The 23,239-nt window shown below is 36.9% G+C and overlaps 1 protein-coding gene across 3 annotated transcripts in view; it reads left to right on the top strand.

The window, feature by feature from the left end:
- Positions 1 to 15,149, top strand: part of TGS1 (trimethylguanosine synthase 1) — a 40,699-nt gene extending 25,550 nt beyond the window's left edge. For all 3 annotated transcript variants that reach the window (XM_026011531.2, XM_072734712.1, XM_072734713.1), the window contains 3 exons: positions 672 to 888; positions 1,817 to 1,895; positions 13,590 to 15,149. In XM_026011531.2, the coding sequence (XP_025867316.2) occupies positions 672 to 888; positions 1,817 to 1,895; positions 13,590 to 13,712 (419 nt within the window). In that variant the 3' untranslated portion in view covers positions 13,713 to 15,149. The remainder of the gene's footprint in view (positions 1 to 671; positions 889 to 1,816; positions 1,896 to 13,589) is intronic.
- The last annotated feature ends 8,090 nt before the right edge of the window (positions 15,150 to 23,239 follow it).

The following is a 23,239-nucleotide window of genomic DNA, read 5'->3' as shown; positions in this document are numbered from 1 at the left end:
TACTGCCAGAGGAGTGAGCTAAAATTAACATATGTTTGCATTGCTAATTATGAAATTGCAATAAATTAAATGAAAACCCATTTGATATGTTGATCACAACATATCGTTGTTGGTTCCTTCTTCCTGTGAGGTCTCATTAAACATTATCAACAGATGTTTTTACATTTCTTCATAAGCTGGCTATATGGGTTTGTCATAATGTGTTTTAATTTGCTTTTCTGTAGAAGTCACATTTGTTTTTCTTTGGACTCTGTCTCGTTTTAGGAAATGGATCTGTTCTGAAATCCTAGTGTTACAAGCTTGACATGCAGTCAGTAACCTTTCCAAGTGTTTGCTGCTCAGGCTGTTCAGAGCACAGTACTAAGCACATGTTTACCTCCCAGTAGATACTATATGGCAACTGTCACTACTGGTTTTGGAAAAGCTGGCTGAATGACCAAACTTTGAAAGCCAGGTCCTTCAGTCACATTTTCTTGGTACTACACAAGTGAATTTTTCTAATTTAGATTAAAATTTTTAATTAAATTCTTTATCTCTGGTATATGTGCCAAACTCCCTTAGTCTTCAAAAAAAAAGTTCTTTTACAGAGAAAAATAAATCAGACTACTCAGAAGATGAACTGTTCTATAGATCAGTGTCATTTGACTCATCTTTTCTTTTCCCCCTTTTAGTGATTGCCATTGATATTGATCCTGTTAAGATTGATCTTGCTCGCAATAATGCTGAAGTTTATGGAATAGCAGACAAGATAGAGTTCATCTGTGGAGATTTCCTCCTGCTGGCTTCTCACTTAAAGGCTGATGTTGTATTTCTTAGCCCCCCTTGGGGAGGACCAGACTATGCTACTGCAGAGACCTTTGACATTAGGACCATGATGTCTCCTGATGGATATCCTTTAGAAGGCTGAGAGTTTACTCAAACAATGGTTGTGGAGAGAAAGATGTGCATGTGAGTGAGTGTATGTTGTGTGTCTGTATTTCAGAAAGAGGTTAGTGAAATAGGGAGATACTCACTAGTAGCACTTGATAGATTCGAGTTGATTTTGCATAAAGAGCCAGTATGTAAAAATTAAGTGGTAGTTGATTTTCAAGAAGAATGGCAGATGTGAAGTCATATTTCCTTTGGTTACTATCCAATTTTATCATTATAAAACAAGAACTAGGAAATATTAATTGCTTGAAATTATTATCTTGAAAATTGGGAGTTTCAAAAAAAAAAAAGAAAATTGGGAGTTTCTTCAAGACCTATCCCTAGACTCTGGGTGACCATCCCTTAACTTTTCTTCAGCTTACACTGACTTGTGCTAATTCTATTTGCATCTTCAAATGTTTCCTGTTACTCTTTCAAGATACCGAAGCAAACCCTTCTTTCATAAAGAATAGCACTTATTATTTGACCCTTTCTTTATCTCTCCTCCCCAGAGGAATCATCTATTTGACTCTAACAGGAAGCATGTTTCTAAATTACTAACTAAAATTTAGAATGTAAACCACAACGACCAGATTTATGTGTCTTTATTCTTTACTGGAAAAAGGTGATATGCTTTCCTGTTCTATTTTCAAATAATTAGGAAATGGCAAAAAGAGAAAGTGTCTTTCTGGCTCTTGGCTGTCTTCCACAAGGATAATCAGATGAATAGGTTTAATTTCAGTGACCCATCTGAATTACAAAATCTACTTAATTCTCTTTTAGGTTCCATTAGAGGATCTAAATGTATGTTATCTTATAGTTACATATCAAAATACATTTGGATTATGACATATCTCTGATCAGAAATTAATGTTGTTTTTGTTACCATTCCTTAACTGTTGTCCACCTTTGAAATCTTCAGGCTTTCCCAGAAGATCACTAATAATATTGTTTATTTTCTTCCAAGAAATGCTGATATTGACCAGGTAAGCCACTACTGAAGAACTTCTATGAGCCTCTAGCATAACCATTACAAAAAATGGGCAGAAAAAAGATATAAGGCCTTCCTTTGAGAACATATTTATGAGACTGACTTTTTTACTATTATTAGAAAACTGAAGGTGTTTGGCAGTTAAATCAATGCCTGTTTCATCTACTTTATCTTTACAGCTCCTGTCTATAAAATAGAACCCTTTTAATTATATGCTCTGAAAGGGTAACTGTGTTGTATTTCAAATGTACATACCTAAACTAGCCAAGATCTGTCTTTACTAATACCTACCTTTAGAGGAGAGGTTTTAGGTATTCCTCAAAGAGGAGCTTAAATAGAAATACACAGATAGATGAAACCTTAATTTGGCCAGTTTAAATATAGTCTTGGAGTGTAGGATATTTGACTAATAAGTATATTTATTCCATTCTTCCCATAAACACTTAATATTATTATTGTCTCTTGTAGAATTGTATTTGGTAAAACTGGCTCATAAAGATTCAATGATGTCTTTATTTCATGTTTATTTGATTTACTTTCTATAAACACTACATATCTAATGTGTGAGAAGCGTTCTGTTGAAAAATCTTTTGTCTTTTTATATTTTGAATTTTACTGTAGTGTTAACTAGCTCTACAGTTTTCCTTTCTCTCCTCTCTGACACTGAGAGCTGACCCTGTCGTTCTGAGGTTTTTAATCTTGTTCTGGAGAAAGTATCTCCCATTACCTATTCCACCAAATTTCTTTTTTTTTTTTTTTTTCCACCAAACTTCTTATCACTTTTGTTCTTTTTTCTGGGACATCATTATGTGGATGTTAGTCTTTTATAACTATATATATATAAAACTATATATATAACTGTATATATATATATATATATATATATATATATATATATATATATGGTCATTTAAGTATCCAAGTAAGCCCACCAAGGATCATACAACTTCTTATGAGGCTAGTTATAGAGCATAATATTTACGTGGGCAAATAACAATTATGGAATCAACAGGCTCAACTTTATCTGGGAGTCTAGGATGCAGGTCAGAGTCACATGAGTAGCAGATACAGTTTAATATCAAATTTGATATAAAAATGCAGGGAGCAAGAGAATAGTGCTTTTTCTGTAACTGGTACAGCATAGTGTTTGGAAGGTCTAATGTATAAGTAGGTTACAGGTGACAAGATCTAATTTCATCTCCTTCTAACCCATGGAGTGAGAGCTCATGCTTGTTCATCTTATTTATCTTTCTCTTAGCCCAGAGAATCTCCACTCTGGCAGCATGTTACAATCGTTCGGGGACTTTTAAAAACTTTATGTGTAGGTCTCAACCAGAAAATAATCAGAGTGAATCCTTCCCAGTAGACCAGAGTACTAGTACTAGTAGTTTTAAGAAGCTATTCAGCTAAAATGATAAAACTCTCAGAAGAAAATACAGGGAAAAATTTCATGATATTGGATTTGGCAACAATTTCTTGAATGTGACACCAAAAGCACAGGCAATATATTTCCCAGTGCTTTTTCTCTTCCTTTTTCTTCTGGGAGATCTGGTCTTCCAACCAGTTCATTCCTCAGGTGTATGAGTTATGTTATCTATCCCATCTATTGTATTTTTAGTTCAACTGTTACATTCTTTTACTTAATATTTCTATACTATTATTTCTTGTTTTCTTCTTTTATACTCTAATAATATCTCTTACTATTATTTTAAGAATTTTAAATTCTTAATCTGATCTATCATTTCTTCCATATAATTTAGAATCCATTTTGTTTTTCTTCCATGAAATACTTGTGGTTCCCAAATGTCTTGTCTTACTGTGTATTGACTATTCTCAAGTAATGCAGAAGAAGTCAGGCCAGGCTAGAAACTAATGTCAACTCTGGCTGTATGTTAGGGTCCCCAGGAACCCTGGTAAAAACTGTAATAGCCAAGCCTCATCTCAGAAATTGATCTAGCCAGTTTTTTAAAGCTGCCAGGTAATTCCAGTGTGTAGCCTGGTTTGAGAACCACTGCTAAAAGGCTATCACTGCTAAAAGGCTATGTTACCCCAGTGATAACCTCAAAAGCTGAAAATGAGTAAGCTGTGGGGTGGCCAACCCAGACACCACAGGACTGCAGCTAATTATCACCAAGCACCATCTCAGGACACAACTCCTCACCTTTGAGGAGGAGCTGGACAAAAGCAGATTTAAAGGCTGTATTCTTTAATCTGCTAGTGTCATTCATCAACTCACTGGAATGGAGAGGGTAGAGTAAGACAGTGACTGTAAGGGATTAGTTCCCACCTGTTCCTCTCAGCTCTTCACAGCAGAATTTTTTTTCAGACTGCCTTAACTTTACTCCTGAACCTAGACCAGAGTTCCCAGTTTCTGTAAACGAGGCAGCATATACTGAATACAGGGTGATTGGGACAGAGCAGCAAAAGCAGAATTTCTTTTATTTAATTAATTAATTAATTAACTAATTTGAGAGAGAGAGAGAATCTCAAGCAGACTCCTTGCTGAGCACAGAGCCTGGCACGGGATTCAATCTCATAACCCTGAGATCATGACCTGAGCCGAAATCAAGAGTTGGCTGCTTAACCGACTTAGCCACTCAGGCACCCCAAGAGCAGAATTTTTAAGTTTTCGTTTTCCTTTTTCCTGCCCCAAGCCAGAGGCACTCCCCCTCATCCTGTACACACACATTCACCATCCTGGGTCTCCAGAGATTTCTTTTGTTTGGCAGTTTCCCTCTGTATTGTTTCTAGTGCTGTCTTGCAGTAGCCAGCACTCATGCTAGGTCATCATCTTCCTAGGGCTTTGGTCAGTGGGGACATAAATGATGACAGTGCAACCTTCTCATAAGAAAGGTGGAGATTAAATGCTCTCCGTTTCTCATGGAATGACTTCAGGAAAGGCTCTGATGGTCTAGGACATAAACTGGACTTTGAAGAAGCTTGGATTGTAGGAGTTGAGGAGAAGGTGGCAAGAGCACCAATGACATGGAAGTGAGCATATGTGGACATAGTCTTGTGTCAGTTTGTCACACTATCCCAATCTTGGCTTATCTCCTTAGTCTTTGGAACACTGGCTCTCAGCTCTGGCTGCTAATTGGAATTGCCTGAGTGGCTTTTTTTTTTTTTTTTTTTTTTTTTATCATTGTGGTAAGATACACATAATGAAACTTACAATGAACCATTTGTAAACATACAGTTTAGTGGCATTAAATACATTCAGATTGTTTTGCAACCATTCCCACCATCCATCTCAGAATTTCTTCATCTTCCCAACCTGAAACTATAATTAAACACTGACTCCCCATTACCCTTACTACCTGCCCCTGGCAACCATCATTGTACTATCTCCTTGAACCTCAAATAAGTAGAATTATACAGTATTTATCCTTTTATATCTAGCTTATTTCACTGAGGTAGTATCCGAGAAGTTTATCCTGTTTCAACATGTCAGAATTTCCTTCCTTTTTAAAGCTGAATGGTAGTCCATTGTGTATAAATGCTACATTTTGTTTATCCATTCATCTGTGGACATTTTGGGTTATTTTCACCTTCTGGCTGATATGAATAATGCTGCCATGGGTGCACAGTATCTATTCCTGCTTTCAGTTCTTTTGAGTATATAGCCAGAAGCAAAATTGCTGAACCATAGAGTAATCCTGTTTAGTTTCTTGGGGATCCACTATACAGCCGAACCATTTTACATTCCTACCAGCAATTCTTTTAAGAGTTCCAGTTTCTCCACATTCTTACTAGCACTTGTTTTTCTGTTTGTTGTTTTTATAATAATAGCCATCCTAATGGGTATGAAATGCTATGTCATTATAGTTTTGATTTGCATTTCCCTAATGATTCATGATGTTGAGCATATATTCACATATGCGTATTTTGGATATTAATCTCTTATTAGTATATGCTTTGCCTGTATTTTTCCCCATTCCATGAGTTGTCTTTGTACTATTTTGATAGTGTTCTGTGCTGCACAAAATTTTTAATTTTGATGAAGTTCAACTGAGCTGTTTTTTTCTATGTATTGCCTGTGCTTTTGGTGTCACATTCAAGAAATTGTTGCCAAATCCAATATCATGAAATTTTTCCCTGTATTTTCTTCTGAGAGTTTTATCATTTTAGCTGAATAGCTTCTTAAAACTACTAGTATTAGTACTCTGGTCTACTGGGAAGGATTCACTCTGATTATTTTCTGGTTGAGACCCACACATAAAGTTTTTAAAAGTCCCCGAACGATTGTAACATGCTGCCAGAGTGGAGATTCTCTGGGCTAAGAGAAAGATAAATAAGATGAACAAGCATGAGCTCTCACTCCATGGGTTAGAAGGAGATGAAATTAGATCTTGTCACCTGTAACCTACTTATACATTAGACCTTCCAAACACTATGCTGTACCAGTTACAGAAAAAGCACTATTCTCTTGCTCCCTGCATTTTTATATCAAATTTGATATTAAACTGTATCTGCTACTCATGTGACTCTGACCTGCATCCTAGACTCCCAGATAAAGTTGAGCCTGTTGATTCCATAATTGTTATTTGCCACGTAAATATTATGCTCTATAACTAGCCTCATAAGTTGCATGATCCTTATATTAAATATTAGGTAGACTTACCTGGATACTTGAATGACAATAGGAAATTTACTATTTATTGCAAAAGTTACAATGAATATGTCTTTTCTAGTTAAATAAGCTTTTGTCCAAGGTGAAAGGTAACTTTTCTTTAATGTGTGTTTTTGGTTTACTTCAAAAACATGGTAGAATCATGGTTGGTAGTTCATTCACATTTTCTACCTGTAGAGGGAGTAATGACACTGAAGAATAATAAAAGTCAAAAATGGAAATTTCAAGTTCATTATATTGTTTGGTATTAAATTTGAAACAAATTACAGAAGGAAGTCAACTTTTCTTTTTAAAATAAAGAAAATCTAACCATATGTAGGATTTTTAAAACGCAAGAGACAGCAGTACTGCACGAAGAAAGAAAGCAGCGTTACAGAGAAGTCAGCTTTTTTGTTATGGAACATTTAGAATGTCATAGCAACTTGCACTTACAAATGGTCTGGGTTCCCCAAGCTTATGAGTTGGTGGTTTGAAACTCAGGCTGCATTTTTCCCATAGAAATGTCTATAAAGAATAATTTCCCATCCAGGGAGATTTGTACTCTGGAGAATATTTATATTTAGGGTAACTAAACTGAGTATGATCTCAGTACAGATACAGCTTGTTCTGTGATCCCTCCACATAGGAGATGAGGCTAATTGTTTTCTGTATCTAGTAAAATATTTTTTTCTAAGTCCCCTATTACCTCAGTCTCTTATTCCCTTTTTCTGTGTGGGGGGTTACTTACTCCAAACACATATTCCGTTGTTACCTAAACTCTCACTCTCCAACTCATTAACTAATGTAGAAAGTTTTTTTGTGCTAGACTCTTGGAGGGAAATCACAACTGAAACTTCGGAACTAATTAGCTTCAGTTCAGAGGACCCAGGGTATATGTATTTATCTACTAAATGCCTATTTCTTGCTGTGTTTTCTTTCATTTTTCTCCTTTGACATTCATACAGTTACAGCCAATACTAGCTTTGGATCCACCAGGCATTCCAAATATGGGAAACTTCTGTTTTTAAAAGTAAATATACACAATATGGATAGAAGTCTTTGAGCAGAGTAGAATGTTTGTATGAAGTCCCTGTGGGCGGAAGCTCAAACCAGGAGGAGCCCTGGTCTCCCAGGCAGACATTGGAATGCAGGGAGGAGTGGGTACTGGTTCATTTGGTACAGCACCTCCTTATCCTTATCGCTTAAAATGTCTGGCCTCAGAAAAGTGATAGCATTTATGCTTTTCAAGTCAAATTAATTTAAAGTTCTTTCTTTTATAATTTGTTTAAACCAGTATAGAAAGCAGGGCAACATTGAGCACATCCCTAAGAATTGTGTTGAAAAGTAAACTGGGGGGCACCTGGGTGGCTCAGTGGTTGAGCATCTGCCTTGGCTCAGGTCATGATCCCAGGGTCCTGGGATCGAGTCCCACATCAGGCTCTCTGCTCCCTCTGCCTATGTCTCTGCCTATTTCTTCATGTCTCCCATGAATAAATAAATGAAATCTTTAAAAAAAAAAAAAAAAGTGAACTGGGAGGTGGCCCTATATCGTGTAATTCCTGGCACTCATCTAATAGACATGCTCCACCCTTCCATGACTTCCTCCAGCCAGGCATCACCTATTTTATTTCCTGATAAAACAAGAAAATATTTGTGAATTGACCTAGTACATAGGTAAAACAACCTGTGATTGTTAAAGTTGTATCCTTAAGTATAGAAATTGTGAGATTTAATCAAGAGACCTTTCTAGTGGGCAGAGTTCTTGAAGATCCCCCTGGAACCAATACATTGTGTCTAGGAAGGGGATGGTTCCTAATTAGAGCAGTTACCACACTTCTAATAGTCTATTTTATTAGGTAGATAAGGTGGGAAAGGAAGGAAAGGAGGACTGATTTATAGGTAACATTTCTAAAACCACATAGAAGAATACAAGTAAGCACTTAAATAACTAAAGCTATTTATAAATATGGAAACTATTAGGTAATATTGTTATTTGGAAAAATATTTTAAATATAATTAAACTCCATTCGTTAGCATTTTTCATCCTTGTTTTTAGCTAAGTGCAATAAAAATTTACCACTAATTTCTTCGCAAATATCACTTCTAAGCTATAATAGTATCTATTTAATAAATGAAAAGTTAGGGCCTTACTGGTTTCTAAATATTAAGAGTGATAAGAAATTTGTGTCAAATTCTTTAAATGAAATTTCGATAGTAGAAATCTGGTCTAAGAGCAGCACTGTCAATATAGCCAAAATTGTGTCCACATGGTAAATCTGATGAAGTCATCCCAACAAATGAAAGACCCTTAGTCCAGGTATAGAAGCAGGAGAGAATAAAAGGACCAAAAACTGGATGGATTTTTGGTACACGTAGGAATAGTAAACTGTTGAACCTGAAAACAAACACCCTCTAAGACTGCAAGCACTCAAAAGTACATTCATCCTACAAAGGACCAGTACCCTGAATTTGTATACAATACAAATAATTTTTAGTTATAAATGTTTAATATTTCTTGTCTGGATGGCATGCTTAGAGTTTGGGGCTTTCCCCTGCACATTTCATTGGATTATCACAGCAGCTAGGGTAGGCAAGTCAGGTTATCAGCCTACAGTTATAGGTGAGTGAACTAGGGGAGTTTAGTGATTTGCCTGGTCATTCTGTCTCTCAATGGCAATGCCTTACTGATCAGTGCCCACTGATAAGGGTTTCATTACCAAAAGGAACAGATCTCTCTTATCCCTGTGTTCGCCCACCCTGAAATTGGGAACAGAATAGAAGTTGAGGTGACAAGAGAGGCAAAGAGAATTAGGAAGAATTTCTACTGGATCAGTTCTGTTCCATTCCTGATTGGTGAGAAAAGCAAAAGAAGGCTAAAAATTCACCACAAACTAGAAGGCACTTGCTGCTGAGCTTTGTCTGCCATGGGTATTAACTGGTACCTAGATTCCCAGACCACCTCTGTTCCTAGGGAAACCCACTGCTTAGTACATGCATTGCAGTTAAGGATACATTTGACCAGCTTCTAATGTTTATTAGCTGGCTTTCCCCTGGGATGTTTGCCGTTGGACAATAGAGCCGTGTTGTTTGTTCTTGTAATACATATATCCTCATTCTCCACAGAGGCTATGTACCTGGCCTCTTAAGTGGAATTGGAAAGACACAAATGCTTCTGAACATAAGCTTATATTTCCTTTGCTCCTTTGGGTACATTTTTTCAGTAAATAGCTAAATAGAAGGATACCACACATATTGCTCTGGACAAGTCCTGTGCTAACAGCTAGGGATCCTGATTCTCTGGTCTGTTGTACTTTCTGTAACTAGTTAAATTTAAGTACAGTCTTCATGTTTCCAGATTCCAGCTCTGAGAACACGTAAGAAGTAAAGCTTAGTGAACTGATTTTTGGTAGCTTCTAAGAGACTAATGTAGGTAAGCCTTTGATGCCCATGAGAATTTTTTTGACCTGTCATGACTGTGCACCTCTTGACAGTGGTGGCTTTTAAAAATCATATTTGTTTTAATCAACAAGTAAACATTTGAAAAAAGAAACAGGAAATGATATCTTGAGAGCCTGAGATAGCATTCAAACTATTAGCAAAATTCTATTAGTAAAAAAAGTAAGATTCATTCACTTAAGCATAGAAATTGCATTTCTGTATTACCATGTGCAGATAAATAGAACTAATCTATAAGTTTTGAGTATTACCTGATTTTCTACTAATTAAAAATACTTCCTTTTATCTCCTAGAGAACTGTTGATCAGAAATATTTTTACCTAATTTACCTTCACTTGTGTGTAATGATTTGTTGGATGTCACAAAAGGAATATGAGGGCAAAAGGAACCACAGATAAGGTGCTTGCCTGCTGGGCATTAGGTTTCCCATCACAGCGAATATTATTTCAGATGCTCACTACTCCTGTCATTAATTGGCAGAAATCCATAGACCCCATAAAAGATACTCTTCATTTTCACCCGATGTAATTTGCCTGTAAGAGCAATTGCATATACAACCACTTCTCCGGTATAGTAATAGGATTGTTTTTCAGTGCTAATTTTTCTGTATCTTTCTTACAATAAAGTGTTCCTGTCCTTGATATTGATTATATGTTTTTCCGTTAGGATCCAATTTGGTAGTCATTCTCTCTCATTTGTTCAGCTCCCATACATTTTTATTTCAAATCAGTTTGCTTTTGAAAAAGAAAAATATGAGGGGTGCTTGGCTGGCTCAGTCCGTAGAGCATGCGACTCTTGATCTCAGAGTCAGTCGTGAGTTCAAGCCCCAAGTTGGGCATAGAGTTTACTTTTAAAAAGAAAGGAAAAAATGCACTTTTGAAAATTTAGTTGGCTCTTAAATCTTTGATGCCTTTCATTTTTAGTAAAGCTATCACCTGTACCATGGTCTTTACCTGTTTCTCCTTTCCCAGTCCCCAAGTAACAACTTATAAAATCTAGTTGATGAGAGTTCCAGTCTTAGTTCTAGTTCCAATCCAAAATAATTGAGATTTCTTTTGGTAAATCTAGTTAGTATACTTGGGTAATAGGCAAAAAACGTAGCATGTGATCCATAGCTGATAACCTTTATCTATTTACCTACCTATGCCTTTCTCTCTGTCTCACCCCCTCCTTCCCTTCTTCTCCCTCTCAATTAAACTTTAAGAAAGGAAAAGGAATCAAGTAACATTTTGCCAGTTAAATCTGCTAGTGAAAGATACAGACCGCTGGAGGTTAATGGCATTAAGTTTGATTGAAGCAAATCATTACTGGTTTGAACTACATAATCTTTAGCGTCTTTTCAACTCCAGAATCCTAACCTTTACAAGTACAAAAAAGCTAAAGTTAGAAATTGTTTTTTTATTAGAACATATGAAAGTAACATTCTTTTTTTTTTTTTTAGTTTCTCTCTAAACACTGAATAGATACAAGTATTCCCATTGTATTTTAATATCAATTCACCTTTTCCTCCTATATTTTCTGTCATCTGACTCTTCCAGCCTTCTTGAAGTCAGAGAATTTTTTTGTTTTTTGCTGCATACCACTGCCTGAGCCAAAAAACCTCTAAGTGCTCAGTAAATAGTTTTTTAATAAAATAATTCATTAATGTTTTGCAACAGACCTGGGAAACACACACAATGAGCACATCTCCACTCCTTTCTCTATCCAAAGCACCTAAGTCCAGGCAACCCTCTAAAAAGTGGGGAGAAAGGAAAAGAGATTTATTTTAATGTAATCCTATTGATGGCTCACAAAATACACTCTTTAGGGGAGTTAGGTAGTATTCCTGTTTTTCAGATCTTTTTAAATTGATGGTTGAACTGGTATTAAAATTTATCTCTGACTTTGCTCTTGGTTTTCTGCTAGACCTATCCTAGCATGTTTTTCCTATGGTTTCAGTCTGCTTGGTTCTCTTAACCTGCCCTCTTCTCTCCCCTTTCCCTCTCCTCCCCTCTCCTCCCCAACCACCACCACTCCCCCAGAGAAAACTTAAGCCTTTGAAGCCTCAGTCACTTCCTCTAAGTAAATCACTGTTTAAAGAAACAGGAGAAATACTGCACCTGAGTTCTGTCTAACTCCTCGAAAAATTACTGTGAAATAATTGTATTTTAGATGTACCAGTCCGAATTCCTTTTATTCATTAGAGACAAAATTGTTCATTTTGCCCTTCCTTATGAAAAATCAGACTTGCAGGGGCACCGGGTTGGCTCGGGCATTTGGTCTCTAGGTCATGAGTTCAAGCCCCACATTTGGTGTGGAGCCAAATTAGAAAAGGAAATAAAAATTAGACTGGCATAAAGATACCAAAATAGAAAATTAAGCAATTACTCCTATAATTGCCACCCTGGGACTAGTTGGCTACTTTTAATTTCCAAAGTTTTACTTTAATATATTCCTTATTAGTAAATCGTGGATACATCTGTGCTTTCTGTCATTATGACAGATACTGTGTTTGACTCCAGTTGTCAACTATTCCTATTGATAAAAACCCAACCATCTCATTATATCTCTTGTGCAGGTGGAGGTTGATATTGACATTGCTACTGGTTTCGTGGGACAGCTTCTTTTAGAATGACCTGTGGTTTCTTCCCTATTTCTGTATCTGACTTTTTTTCTAAGAGGAAGTTGAAATGCTTTAAAATACATGCTCATTGGTGATACACAATAAATCTTTCCTTCTGCCAGATGCTGCTGTTGCATTTGTAATACCACTGAGATTAGATCTCTCAACCTCCAAACTAAATTAAACCAACAGCATCTCTCTTTGGAAAATACACAGTTTTGCCAATTATGACAACAGAATGAATTACAGAAACTACGTTTTGGAGTGCCAAGGTGGCTCATTTGGTAAATCATCCAACTCTTGATTTTGGCTCAGGTCGTGATCTCAGGGTCAAGAGATCAAGCCCTGCACCCTGTATTGTGCTCAGTGCTCAGCATGGAGTCTGCTTAAGATTCTCCCTCTGCCCCTTCCCTCCTCTCTCTCTACCTCTCTCTAAAATAAATAATCTTTAAAAGAAAAAAAAAAGTTGGTCACTGTATTCTAGTAGACCTCAGAAAGCAGGGGGGCTTAATACACACATAGTGAAGACTAGAACTCTCACAAGAGAGTGGGATCAAGTCCGTCTTGCACTTTAATGTATTACTAGCATCATGTAGCAGGTGTTTGGTAAATAATATTCTTGAATGAGTGAGACAGTAAGGGGAAGAAAAAAGCTTTCAGGGAATAGAGTTATTCTTTAAGTTTCTATTGTAGTAGATAAACCTGACATTTGGGAAGGATATGTTCATTTTCTCTTCCTCTGAGTTCTTTAGCCTCTGGCATTGGAGAGATTAGGTCTTGAACAAATAACATAGCATGATGGTCATATCCATTTTAGCAGAAGTGTTTGAAACAAATATCTCTGCCACCAAATATTGCAATCATACCTGCCTGGAAAGTAACAGAAACATTTGAGATGCCTCATTATTTGAAAGACTTCAGTGAAAAAGCTAGAGTCATCCTATTTGATAAATCATATAAATAAAAGATTTATTTTGAAATCATGCTTATGTTCTGTAAGACTTTCTTCATTTTCTTTTTAGGTGGCATCCTTAGCTGGACCTGGAGGGCAAGTGGAAATAGAACAAAACTTTCTTAATAATAAACTGAAGACAATCACTGCTTATTTTGGGGACCTGATTCGAAGATCAGCACCTGAATCATAACCGTGAGGTGGTACGGGACAAAAAGTTTATGTGTGGCCAGAACACTATGCAGATGAGGCCCTTGGAATTTCTATCTGTATTCACTGATATTTTGTACTCATAATCTTATATCACCATATGAAATGGAAACTTAACAATAGATCAAGGAATATGAATGAAGTGCTTTGACATCTTTGGACAATGTTACTTCTGTATATTATACAGTAGGATAGTAAGTGTCTGAAATGGAAAAGGTAGGCTGTGCTTACTGTCAGACAATGTGTATATATGTATGTGTGTGTCCATTTTTTTTTTATAATTACACGTTTTGGTTTAACATCTTTGTGTGAATAAAAAACAATTACTGTGTTTTTTTCTAACATAGAGATATAAGAAAACAATGAATGAGCTATGAACTATAGTCTATCCATCCGTTTGACCCCTGCTGAAATAAATAATGTTAAACCTCTAAGGGAAGAAACATAAACAGTTCCAAAGGGTACAAAATAAAAAGTAAAACTCTCCCACCCCCTAGACGTACCCTTTATTCATTTACCTAAAGATAACTACAACCAACAGTATTTTCTATTTCCTTTGGAAGACAGAAAAGGAATTGCAGTATACTTTTTAATACACTTTTTTCCCTCTAATTGATGCACTGTTCAATACTCCTTCCTTTTTTTTACTTAATGAATCTTTTTTTAAAACTGTACATTTTTACAGATATTTCTTGAAGACCTTTCCATGTCCTTACATACATGCAGATCTACCTCATACCTTTTCATGGCTATCTTGTATTTTTTTCTGGATACACTATAATTAATTGAACCAGTCCCCTGCTGATGGACACTTGGGCTGTTTGCAATTTTTGCAACTATCAACTATTATGGGCATCATCAGGCATTTTAATTTTATTATCTCATGTGTCAGAAAAATTGTATCTTATTATTTGTATGTATTCTTTAATTATGAATGAGATTTGAGCATATTTTCATATATTTTGGTCTTATAATAGTTTTCCCCTTTTAAACTGACTATTCCTATCTTTTATCAATTTGTCTTTTGGATTATTACCTTTTTCTTAATAATATGCATGAATTCTTCATAAATTAAAGAGCCTTTGTCTTCACTGGGTGTTGCAAATATGTTTTTCCAGTTTGTTATTGGCTTTTGCTTGTTTTGTGACTTTTTTATTTGCCATACATAAGTTTTTAAATTTTTATGTAGTCAGACTTACCAGTCTTTTTCTTTGTTGCTTCTGGGTTTATGATTTTTTGAAAAATCTTTACCATTCCCAGAATACAAATACATTTGTCTAAGCTTTTTTCTAGAATTTTACTATTTTTGTGTCTTTGCTCCATCTAGAATTTACTTTTTAACATCTTTTTATTTTATAGAGTGAGCTATATTTTGTAACATTGGGGTTTATATTTTTTCTATTAAAATGGCAATGAAAGGAAGAATGTGTGTTGCTTAATTATTCATCTAAAAAAGCATATTCAGTTAATTGTACAGGCAGATAAAAAGACACAGACATAGTACTCTGACTATCAAGGATCTGAGATCTTTATCTTTAAATAATGTGATCATGTTAAATATTAAACAAAACATGGTTTAGGCTAGGAGTATTGAAATAAATTGGGGGAATTTCCAGTAAGTACTGGAAAGAATAACTATTAGCTAAGAACAACTTTGTTGGAGAATGAAGAAGCAGTGCTAACTGCTGTGTCTTGAAACTTCACACTGTGTGCCCGCCCGATTATCCTGTAACAGAAGTAATAGAACCAGTCGTGAAGGGTTAATTCTTTTATTGACTTACAACATCAAAGTCTGTCAGTGTTCTCTGTTTTTATACTTTCTTATCATGAAACATTAATATATGTGTCATAGATTTGTCATCATTTTTAAATTAATGGCAGCATTGGTCATAAACATGTGGCCTCTAGAACTTAGCCACTGAGATAAGAGGTGGAGGAGTAAAAGCGGATTTACAAAATCACCAGTTTTTTAGTTTGTGTCCCTTAATTTTTCATGCATTCCTTTTTTCCACAGTACGTTTTCTTATATATATTGGTTTTTTTCTTTTGTTTTTGTTTTTGTTTTTTTTTTAATTTTATTTATTTATTCATGAGAGACACAGAGAGAGAGGCAGAGACACTGGCAGAGGGAGAGGCAGGCTCCCTGCAGGGAGCCTGATGTGGGACTCAATCCTAGGACCCCAGGATCACACCCTGGGCGGAAGGGAGGCACTCAGCCACTGAGCCACCCAGGCGTCCCTCTTATATATATTGTTAATGTTAAAACTAATTTATCTTTCTGAACATACATAACCTTTTATGAGTAGAACAGGAAGCCTAGTCAACATTAAAATATTCCTCTCCACTAATCACACACAAATATAACATTTATAGACTTATTTATAGATTATTAGTGCTCAAAAGAACTTTATTGTGCAGCTCCTGTGTTCAAATAAAATCTTACCAAGAAGCCAAATACATAAAATGGATGAAAAGTAAAGCTGCTGGAACTGCTTCAGGTAAAACACAAGTGAGGAAGCTAGCAGCCCTTATTCTAATCCAACTCTTTTTTCTTTTGTTAAATTGCAAAACTTCTTGGGACGCCTGGGTAGCTCAGGGGTTGAGCATGGCTTGGCTCAGCGTGTGATCCAGGAGTCCCAGGATCAAGTCCCACATTGGGCTCCCTGCAGGGAGCCTGCTTCTCCCTCTGCCTGTGTTTCTGTCTCTATTTCTCATGAATAAATAAATAAAATCTTTAATTAATTAATAAAAATTGCAAAACTTCTTAAAAGACATTTTTGTAAAAAATGAGTATGTATTGTCAACCTCAACACAAATGAACAACTCAAAAATGACACTCCTACCCTCACCTGTCTCAAGTGCTTCCTCTTCACTTCATCTCCCACGTTTCCATTCCGCTTCCCAAAGGCAAGGTTTATCAGCACCTCGGTATGTTGCTTCAAGACATTTCCCTATGTCATAAAAGCTGTATACACACAGTGGGAATTGGGATGGGATTATATTGTTTTAACACCTGACTTTGTTAATTTAATATCCCTTACAGTTTTTCCACATTTATACATAGACATTTGCACTATCATTTTTACCAGTTGTATAGTACAGATCTGTACTGTACATTACCCTCCTATGAACATTTAAATTGTCGGGGAGCCCTGGGTGGCGCAGTGGTTTAGCGCCTGCCTTTGGCCCAGGGCGCGATCCTGGAGACCCGGGATCAAATCCCACGTCGGGCTCCCGGTGCATGGAGCCTGCTTCTCCCTCTGCCTGTGTCTCTGCCTCTCTCTCTCTCTCTCTCTCTGTGACTATCATAAATAAAAAAAAAATTATAAATTGTCTCAGTTTTTGCAATTACAGATGATACTGCAGTGTATATTTCTAAGTAGGGTAGGATCTAGAAGTGAAATTTTTAGGTTAAAAGTCATGCTCATTTTTATATTTGGTGTACCATATTAAATTGCCCTAGAAAAGTGTATATTCTCACCAACTATGCATGAAAGGAGCCACTTTTCCCCAGGCTTTCAAAAACATTGCATGTTTTCACTTCTTAGTGTTACCAACCAATCAACAATAAAGTTATCTTAATTTGCAGGTCCTGATTATTAGTGAGGGATGAGCAGTTTTCATATATATTTATTATTCAAATGCATGTGTTTTAGGCATCTGATTTTTTCACCATTTTCTAGTGAAAGAACTAAACTTTCTCTATTTTTGTGTGTATGTGTGAGAATTCTGTGTCTGGAATTCTTTTTGTTCCATCGATCACTTGTCCACTCCTGTGCCATATGTTTTAAATACTGTAGTTTTCATTGTATGCCTTAATAGTCGCAAATTCCCCCATCATTAAGCTTTCAGATTTTTCTTGGCTCTTCCTGAGCATTTTTTACTTTTTCAAGTGAGCTTGAATTTGTCAGTTCTATTTTTAAAATCCCCTTTAGGGTTTTAGGTTTTCAGTTTAGGAAAACTATGTCACAACATTGAATCTATCCAAAGACTAAAATGTATGCCCCTTTCTGATCTTCTCTGTCTTTCTATAAAGCCTTCATTATTTCAATTGTATAAATCTTGCATATTTTTGCCAAGTTTATTGCTTGATATTTCACACTTTTAATTTTGAATGAGGATCTTTTTTGTTGTTACATTTTCTACTGGAGGTATTGTTTGCACATAACAATACTTTTACTTTCTTACCTCCAGTCATCCCACTGAGCTTTTTTTAATAGTTCTGTTATTAACTGATTCACTTTGATTTGATCGGCAGTCATGACATCCACATATAAGAGTTTTTCTTTTTGCCAGTATGGTTACCTTTTAATTCTTATCCTTTTCTTATTATATTGGTTAGAACTGCCAAGAATATTATGATACTGGCACTTACTCCTTGCTTTTTATTTTACAATGAAAAGTTAGAAGCGTTTCTATTAAATGTTAGAGCTTGCCTTAAAATTAGAGATAGTACTTTATCCTGGAGTTTTTTTTTTTTTTTTCTTGTTTAATCTAATAAAGTATTAAATTACTCTTAAAATTTCAAATTATTCAACCATATGGGCATTTATCATTAAATCCTACTTTATTATAATGTGTGATTTTAGTTCACTACTAGATTTCACTTGGTAAGTTTGCTCTATGTTTGGTTCTCGTGCACCTTACCTGGTTTTGGTATCAGAGTTAGACTATTCTGGCAGAAGCTTTGGAAATGCTTCCTTTTTTTTTTCTGGGTCCTAAATAATATTAGCATTATCCCTTCATTGAACCCTTGGTTAGAACTCCAGGAAAACTGGGCCTGATACTTTTTCAAGCAAGATATTTTCATTGTAGCATTTTTTAAAAGCCTCTTTTCAATGTTTTCTTTCATAAGGTTTTTAAATAATCTATGATTTCCTAGAAAATATCCACTTAGATTTTGATTTATTGCTAGAAAGTACGTTATCTTAAGATATCAACTTTCATTGTTTAACTTTTTTGTGACATAGAAAACGATTGAAAAACTAGCATCAAAAATTTTTGTGTACAGTTCACTCATTTTCCAAATGTCAATGTCTTACGTCAGGCTATCCTACTCAGTAGACGTGGGCGAATTTTAGAGGCAGTAGGGGGGGTCTAAGAAACAACACAAAATGCTCCCCAAGCCCTCATCTGCCCAGATCACAGCCCAACCAGGCAGAAGCAAGACGTCAGCCAGGCCTGGGCTGCCCAGACTTCAGACCAACAGAACATCTCCATGTCTGTGTCAATGTGTGGTTTTTTTAACTCGTCTAATTTTTTAACTTAAAATGTATATGAAAAACCATTTCAAATATTACTGTAAATGAAATATCACTCTCACTTTTAATATTTGTATACTCCTATAAAAAACGTCCGTCTATTTACCACCGGAAACAGTGCTAGATACCACACTCAGAAACAGTGGAGTGGGTAGTGAGGGAGCAAGACCCAGACTGGCCCCTCCCGTGGAGCCGAGACGTGACACGGAGCCCTGTGTAACATGAGAGGCCGCCCTTTGAACAGCGTGGGAAGTCATCACAGATTGACAAACCAGGACAAGACATTCCAAGAATGGAACCAGCATTTAGAAGCCACAAAGGCAAAAGCACACAGAGTCTATTTAGGCATCAGTAGATGTCAAACCGATGGTGAAGTTGCTAGATGGTGAAGTTGCTAGATGGTGAAGTTGCTAGAGTACGCATGGTGCCCTGTGCTGTGCTAAGGAGCGCACACTGCATCCTGAACGTGGTGTCGCTTTTTTAAATTAACACATTGAATAAAATCTGCCGGAGGGTCTACCAGCGACTGCAGTTTCCAAGTAGTGAGACCTGTAAGTGGTATTTCAAGAAAGCTGCAACTAGAATATTCTATGAAAATACGTAAAATATCTATTGGTGGCAGGGCCCCGGTACTGGTAGGGCCTTGTTTTTATGTTTGCCATGCAGGTTCGCAGACTGCCTGGGTTCTACCCCTGATCCCTGTGGTGCCCACTGGCTCCAGATGAAGAACTCCCTTCGAGAGAGCTCTCCGACTCAGGAATTATGCCAACTGGAAGCAGGATGCAAGGGAGGAGGCCCTCATCCACATCAGTGATGTGTGTGTATGGCAGTGAGGACCAAAGGCAGAGGCACATCTGAGAGAAGTTTAGGAGGTAGAGCTCACCCAAGAGAGGCAAGTTAGTGTCAGCCTGTGGGCAATTCCTTACTTTTCCTAAGAGACACTCAGTTCCTGGAGACTCTGTGAGACAAAACTCGCCTTTCTGCAAGAAAAGAGTAGGCTCATTCTCCAGCTTTGAATGAAGGAGGCATTCTGTAATTAAGCAAGATGCCTTGAGGAAATAGTGAAGAGTATTTACTGGAATCATCTAGATTCCCTGTCCAATAGAAATATATGAGCCACAAACATAATTTTAAATATTCCAGTGACCACATTTAAAAGTAAAGGTGAAATTAATTTAATAATATAGTTGACTATATTGAAAATATTATTTCAATATGGAAATGATATAAACCCTTATTAATGAGCTATTTTACTTTCTCACTAAGTTGTCAATATCCAGTGTATATTTTAAACACAGTATCTCTCACTGGTACCAGCTACACTTCGTGTGTTCAGTACCTACAATGGGGCCAGTTGCTGATGACTTCCGTTCAGATAGTGCGGGTCTAGATTTCTAGAGAATAAAAAAGGACACTTTCATTTTGAGGCTTTGGTGTCCTGTAATTAAATCTCAAATGTGTAGGAATTCAGATTTCATCCTCAGCCGATAGGGAAACATAGTAATTTAAGCTGGAAAGGGAAATGACCAAATTTGCATTTTATGACATAGGATGAAATAGTACACAGGTCTTCCTCTTTCCAACTAGAAATATGGAGATTTACAGTATTTCAAATAAAGAGCTTAGGAAGTCCTAACATTAAGGTAATGATAGTTTAATTGTCCCAAATGGAGTATAATCATGATTTTTTAATCCTTTAAAAATAAAATAGCAATAATATAACTAAGATTAAAAATAGTGAACATCTATGCTGAAGGTTTTCATTGTAACTGTTAACAGTGACTTGTCTCTGAGCCTCGACTAGCTACGGATCTTGGATGAATTTGATATAATTCTTTTAAGCCTGACACCCTCTCTGGGAGCTGATGAAGAGCTCGGGCTCCATGAGACCTCTGGAGAATTTGCCATTCTGGAGGATACCTTCTCAACCTGCACCACGGCAAGGGGCACAAGGAGTGTTTTATTTTAAGTTTTAAGACCTACACTCCCTTTATTCAAATTCATTTTCTTTAAACTAGATTTCTAGTAAATAAATAGAAAAAAAAACATCTGAAACATTAATGTGCATGAGGAAATGGAAATCGTATGCAAACACAAGAAATCTACTTCTCCCTAATAGTCATTTATTAAACAAATAAGTATGCCAGGCGCTGCTAGACTTTGGGAACTCGCGGTACCAGTTAAAAACAACATTTAGATACCAGATTTTATCTCATCAGTTAGCAATTTAAAAGTAATAGCACCCCATGCTAGCTTGTTCCGATAAATAATTCACTCGTTCAGTAGCTGTTCATCATTAGTGCCTTTTGCAAAAGCAGTGGAATGGAATCTGAGACAGCTCAGAGTACTCTAGCACTCACTGCCAACCCAAACCTGTGGCTACAGCTTGAGAATTTAAGTTCCAACAGGTATCTCTAGTTCCAAATACAGAGTTTCTTATCCTGTGTCCCCCAGGATCTAAGGGCTTATCTGCTGCTCCTCCTGGGCCTTACACACTGATATGATTGGACTGGCCTCTAGACATGGTCTTGATCCATCCTGGCCTCTTCATCTTTGGCCCTCAGTCTAGCCTGGATATACACCCCCTGTCACTTACCTGACTCCTGAGGACGTGCCTTATGGAAATACTTGGGGGGGGGGGGGGATGGGGATGAAAGGCATATATATGAAGATGTTCATTGCATATATGGAAAAATTTGAAAACAACCCAAATATTCCCTACAGAGGCATGGTTATTTACATTGCAACTATTAAGACTATGAAAGCACATACATGCATATACAGCTCCAGAGAATCTCAATGGCATATTCTCTAAAAAGAGTGCACTTCGAGGCCCCCTTCTTAGGTCTCGCCACCCCCTGTCATTGATCAGAGTGGATCCTGTGATCCCTGTCTGCTCAGCTCTGCAGGGGCCAGCATCACTATGTTGTCCTGCTCTGTTCTGATTCGACCTCAAGACAAACACTGGAGAGCCCTGGAGAACTGAGAGTGGGCTATAAAGAGTATTTCAAGTTCTACCCTTTGGGATTGCAGGCCCCTTGGGTGATTTGTTCCTCTCTCTGTGCCCCACTGCATGGATTCATTGCATGTACTTATTTGCACCCACAAAACTGGGCTAGAAAGACAGCATTCCTTGGGATAGTCCCATGCCCTTCTGTCAGAGAAAATGTAAACCACAGTTTGAAGCAATCATGGCTCACTTCCCCGGAATTCAATTTCACAAAAAAGAGTTTTTAATTTCTTAAAAATTTCTCATCAGGTTCTAGCGACAGTCTCATCATTTGGTAGCAGAGTTCTCTCTAGAGAGAAATGCTTTCTAGTTGCATTTTATCAGGCAACTATAACAGTTGGGATTTTATACTGTAGCATGTGACAATAAATCAGGCAAGCAGTGTAGCATGAAAAGAGACCTAGAAAAGGTGGGTAAAAAGCCTCAGAGGGTAGAAGAGCTAGACCTTTGCACGGTCATCAGATAATCATTACTGCTTCTTACTAACACCAAGAATGAGACATTAAAAAATGACTTGTGTCTTCGTAATTACTTCCCTTTGGAATTTTACATCATTTTGCAATAGTACCTTCTGAAATTTTTGCTGACGGACAACCTAAAGTGATATCTTTAATGTGAAGTGTAATTGCTAACTAGTAAGCAGCCTCTACAATGGCCTCCCAGTGATTCATGCCTGGTTTTCACACCCTTGTGTAAATACCCTCCCCATTAGTGTGAGGAGAAAAACAAATAGAATTTGGCAGAAGTGAAAGAGTCTAATTCTAAGATTAGGTTACAAAAAGACTGAGGCTTCCATTTGGGCACTGTTTTTCACTCTTGGTTCGCTCACCCCAAGGGAAGCCAGCTGCCATGTTGAGAGGCCTTGTGGCAAGCCAGTGAGGCCTACCAGCAAGTACATGAGTGAGCTTGGAAGCATATCCCTCCCCGGTGGAGCCTTCCAATGAGACCACAGCCTTGGCCAATGGCTTAACTGCAATCTCAGGAGACACCATGAATCAGAGACAGCCAGCTAACCTACACTCGGACTCCTGGCCCACAGAAACTGCGAGGTAAATGTGTGTTCTTCTAACCTGCTGAGTTTGAGGATAATTAGTTATATGGCAATGAATACTACACAGTAACCAAGCCATGAAGGCTACAATGGCCATTTGGTTGACCAAATAAATTTTGACTTTTTGTTCATAACTCCTAGGCAAAAATTTCAAATTTCTAGATAATTAGTGAATCATCTTTTCTCTA

The sequence above is a fragment of the Vulpes vulpes genome, chromosome 13 (genome assembly GCF_048418805.1).
Source record: "Vulpes vulpes isolate BD-2025 chromosome 13, VulVul3, whole genome shotgun sequence".
Lineage (NCBI taxonomy): Eukaryota > Metazoa > Chordata > Mammalia > Carnivora > Canidae > Vulpes > Vulpes vulpes.
This window is presented reverse-complemented; position numbering and strand designations above follow the sequence as displayed.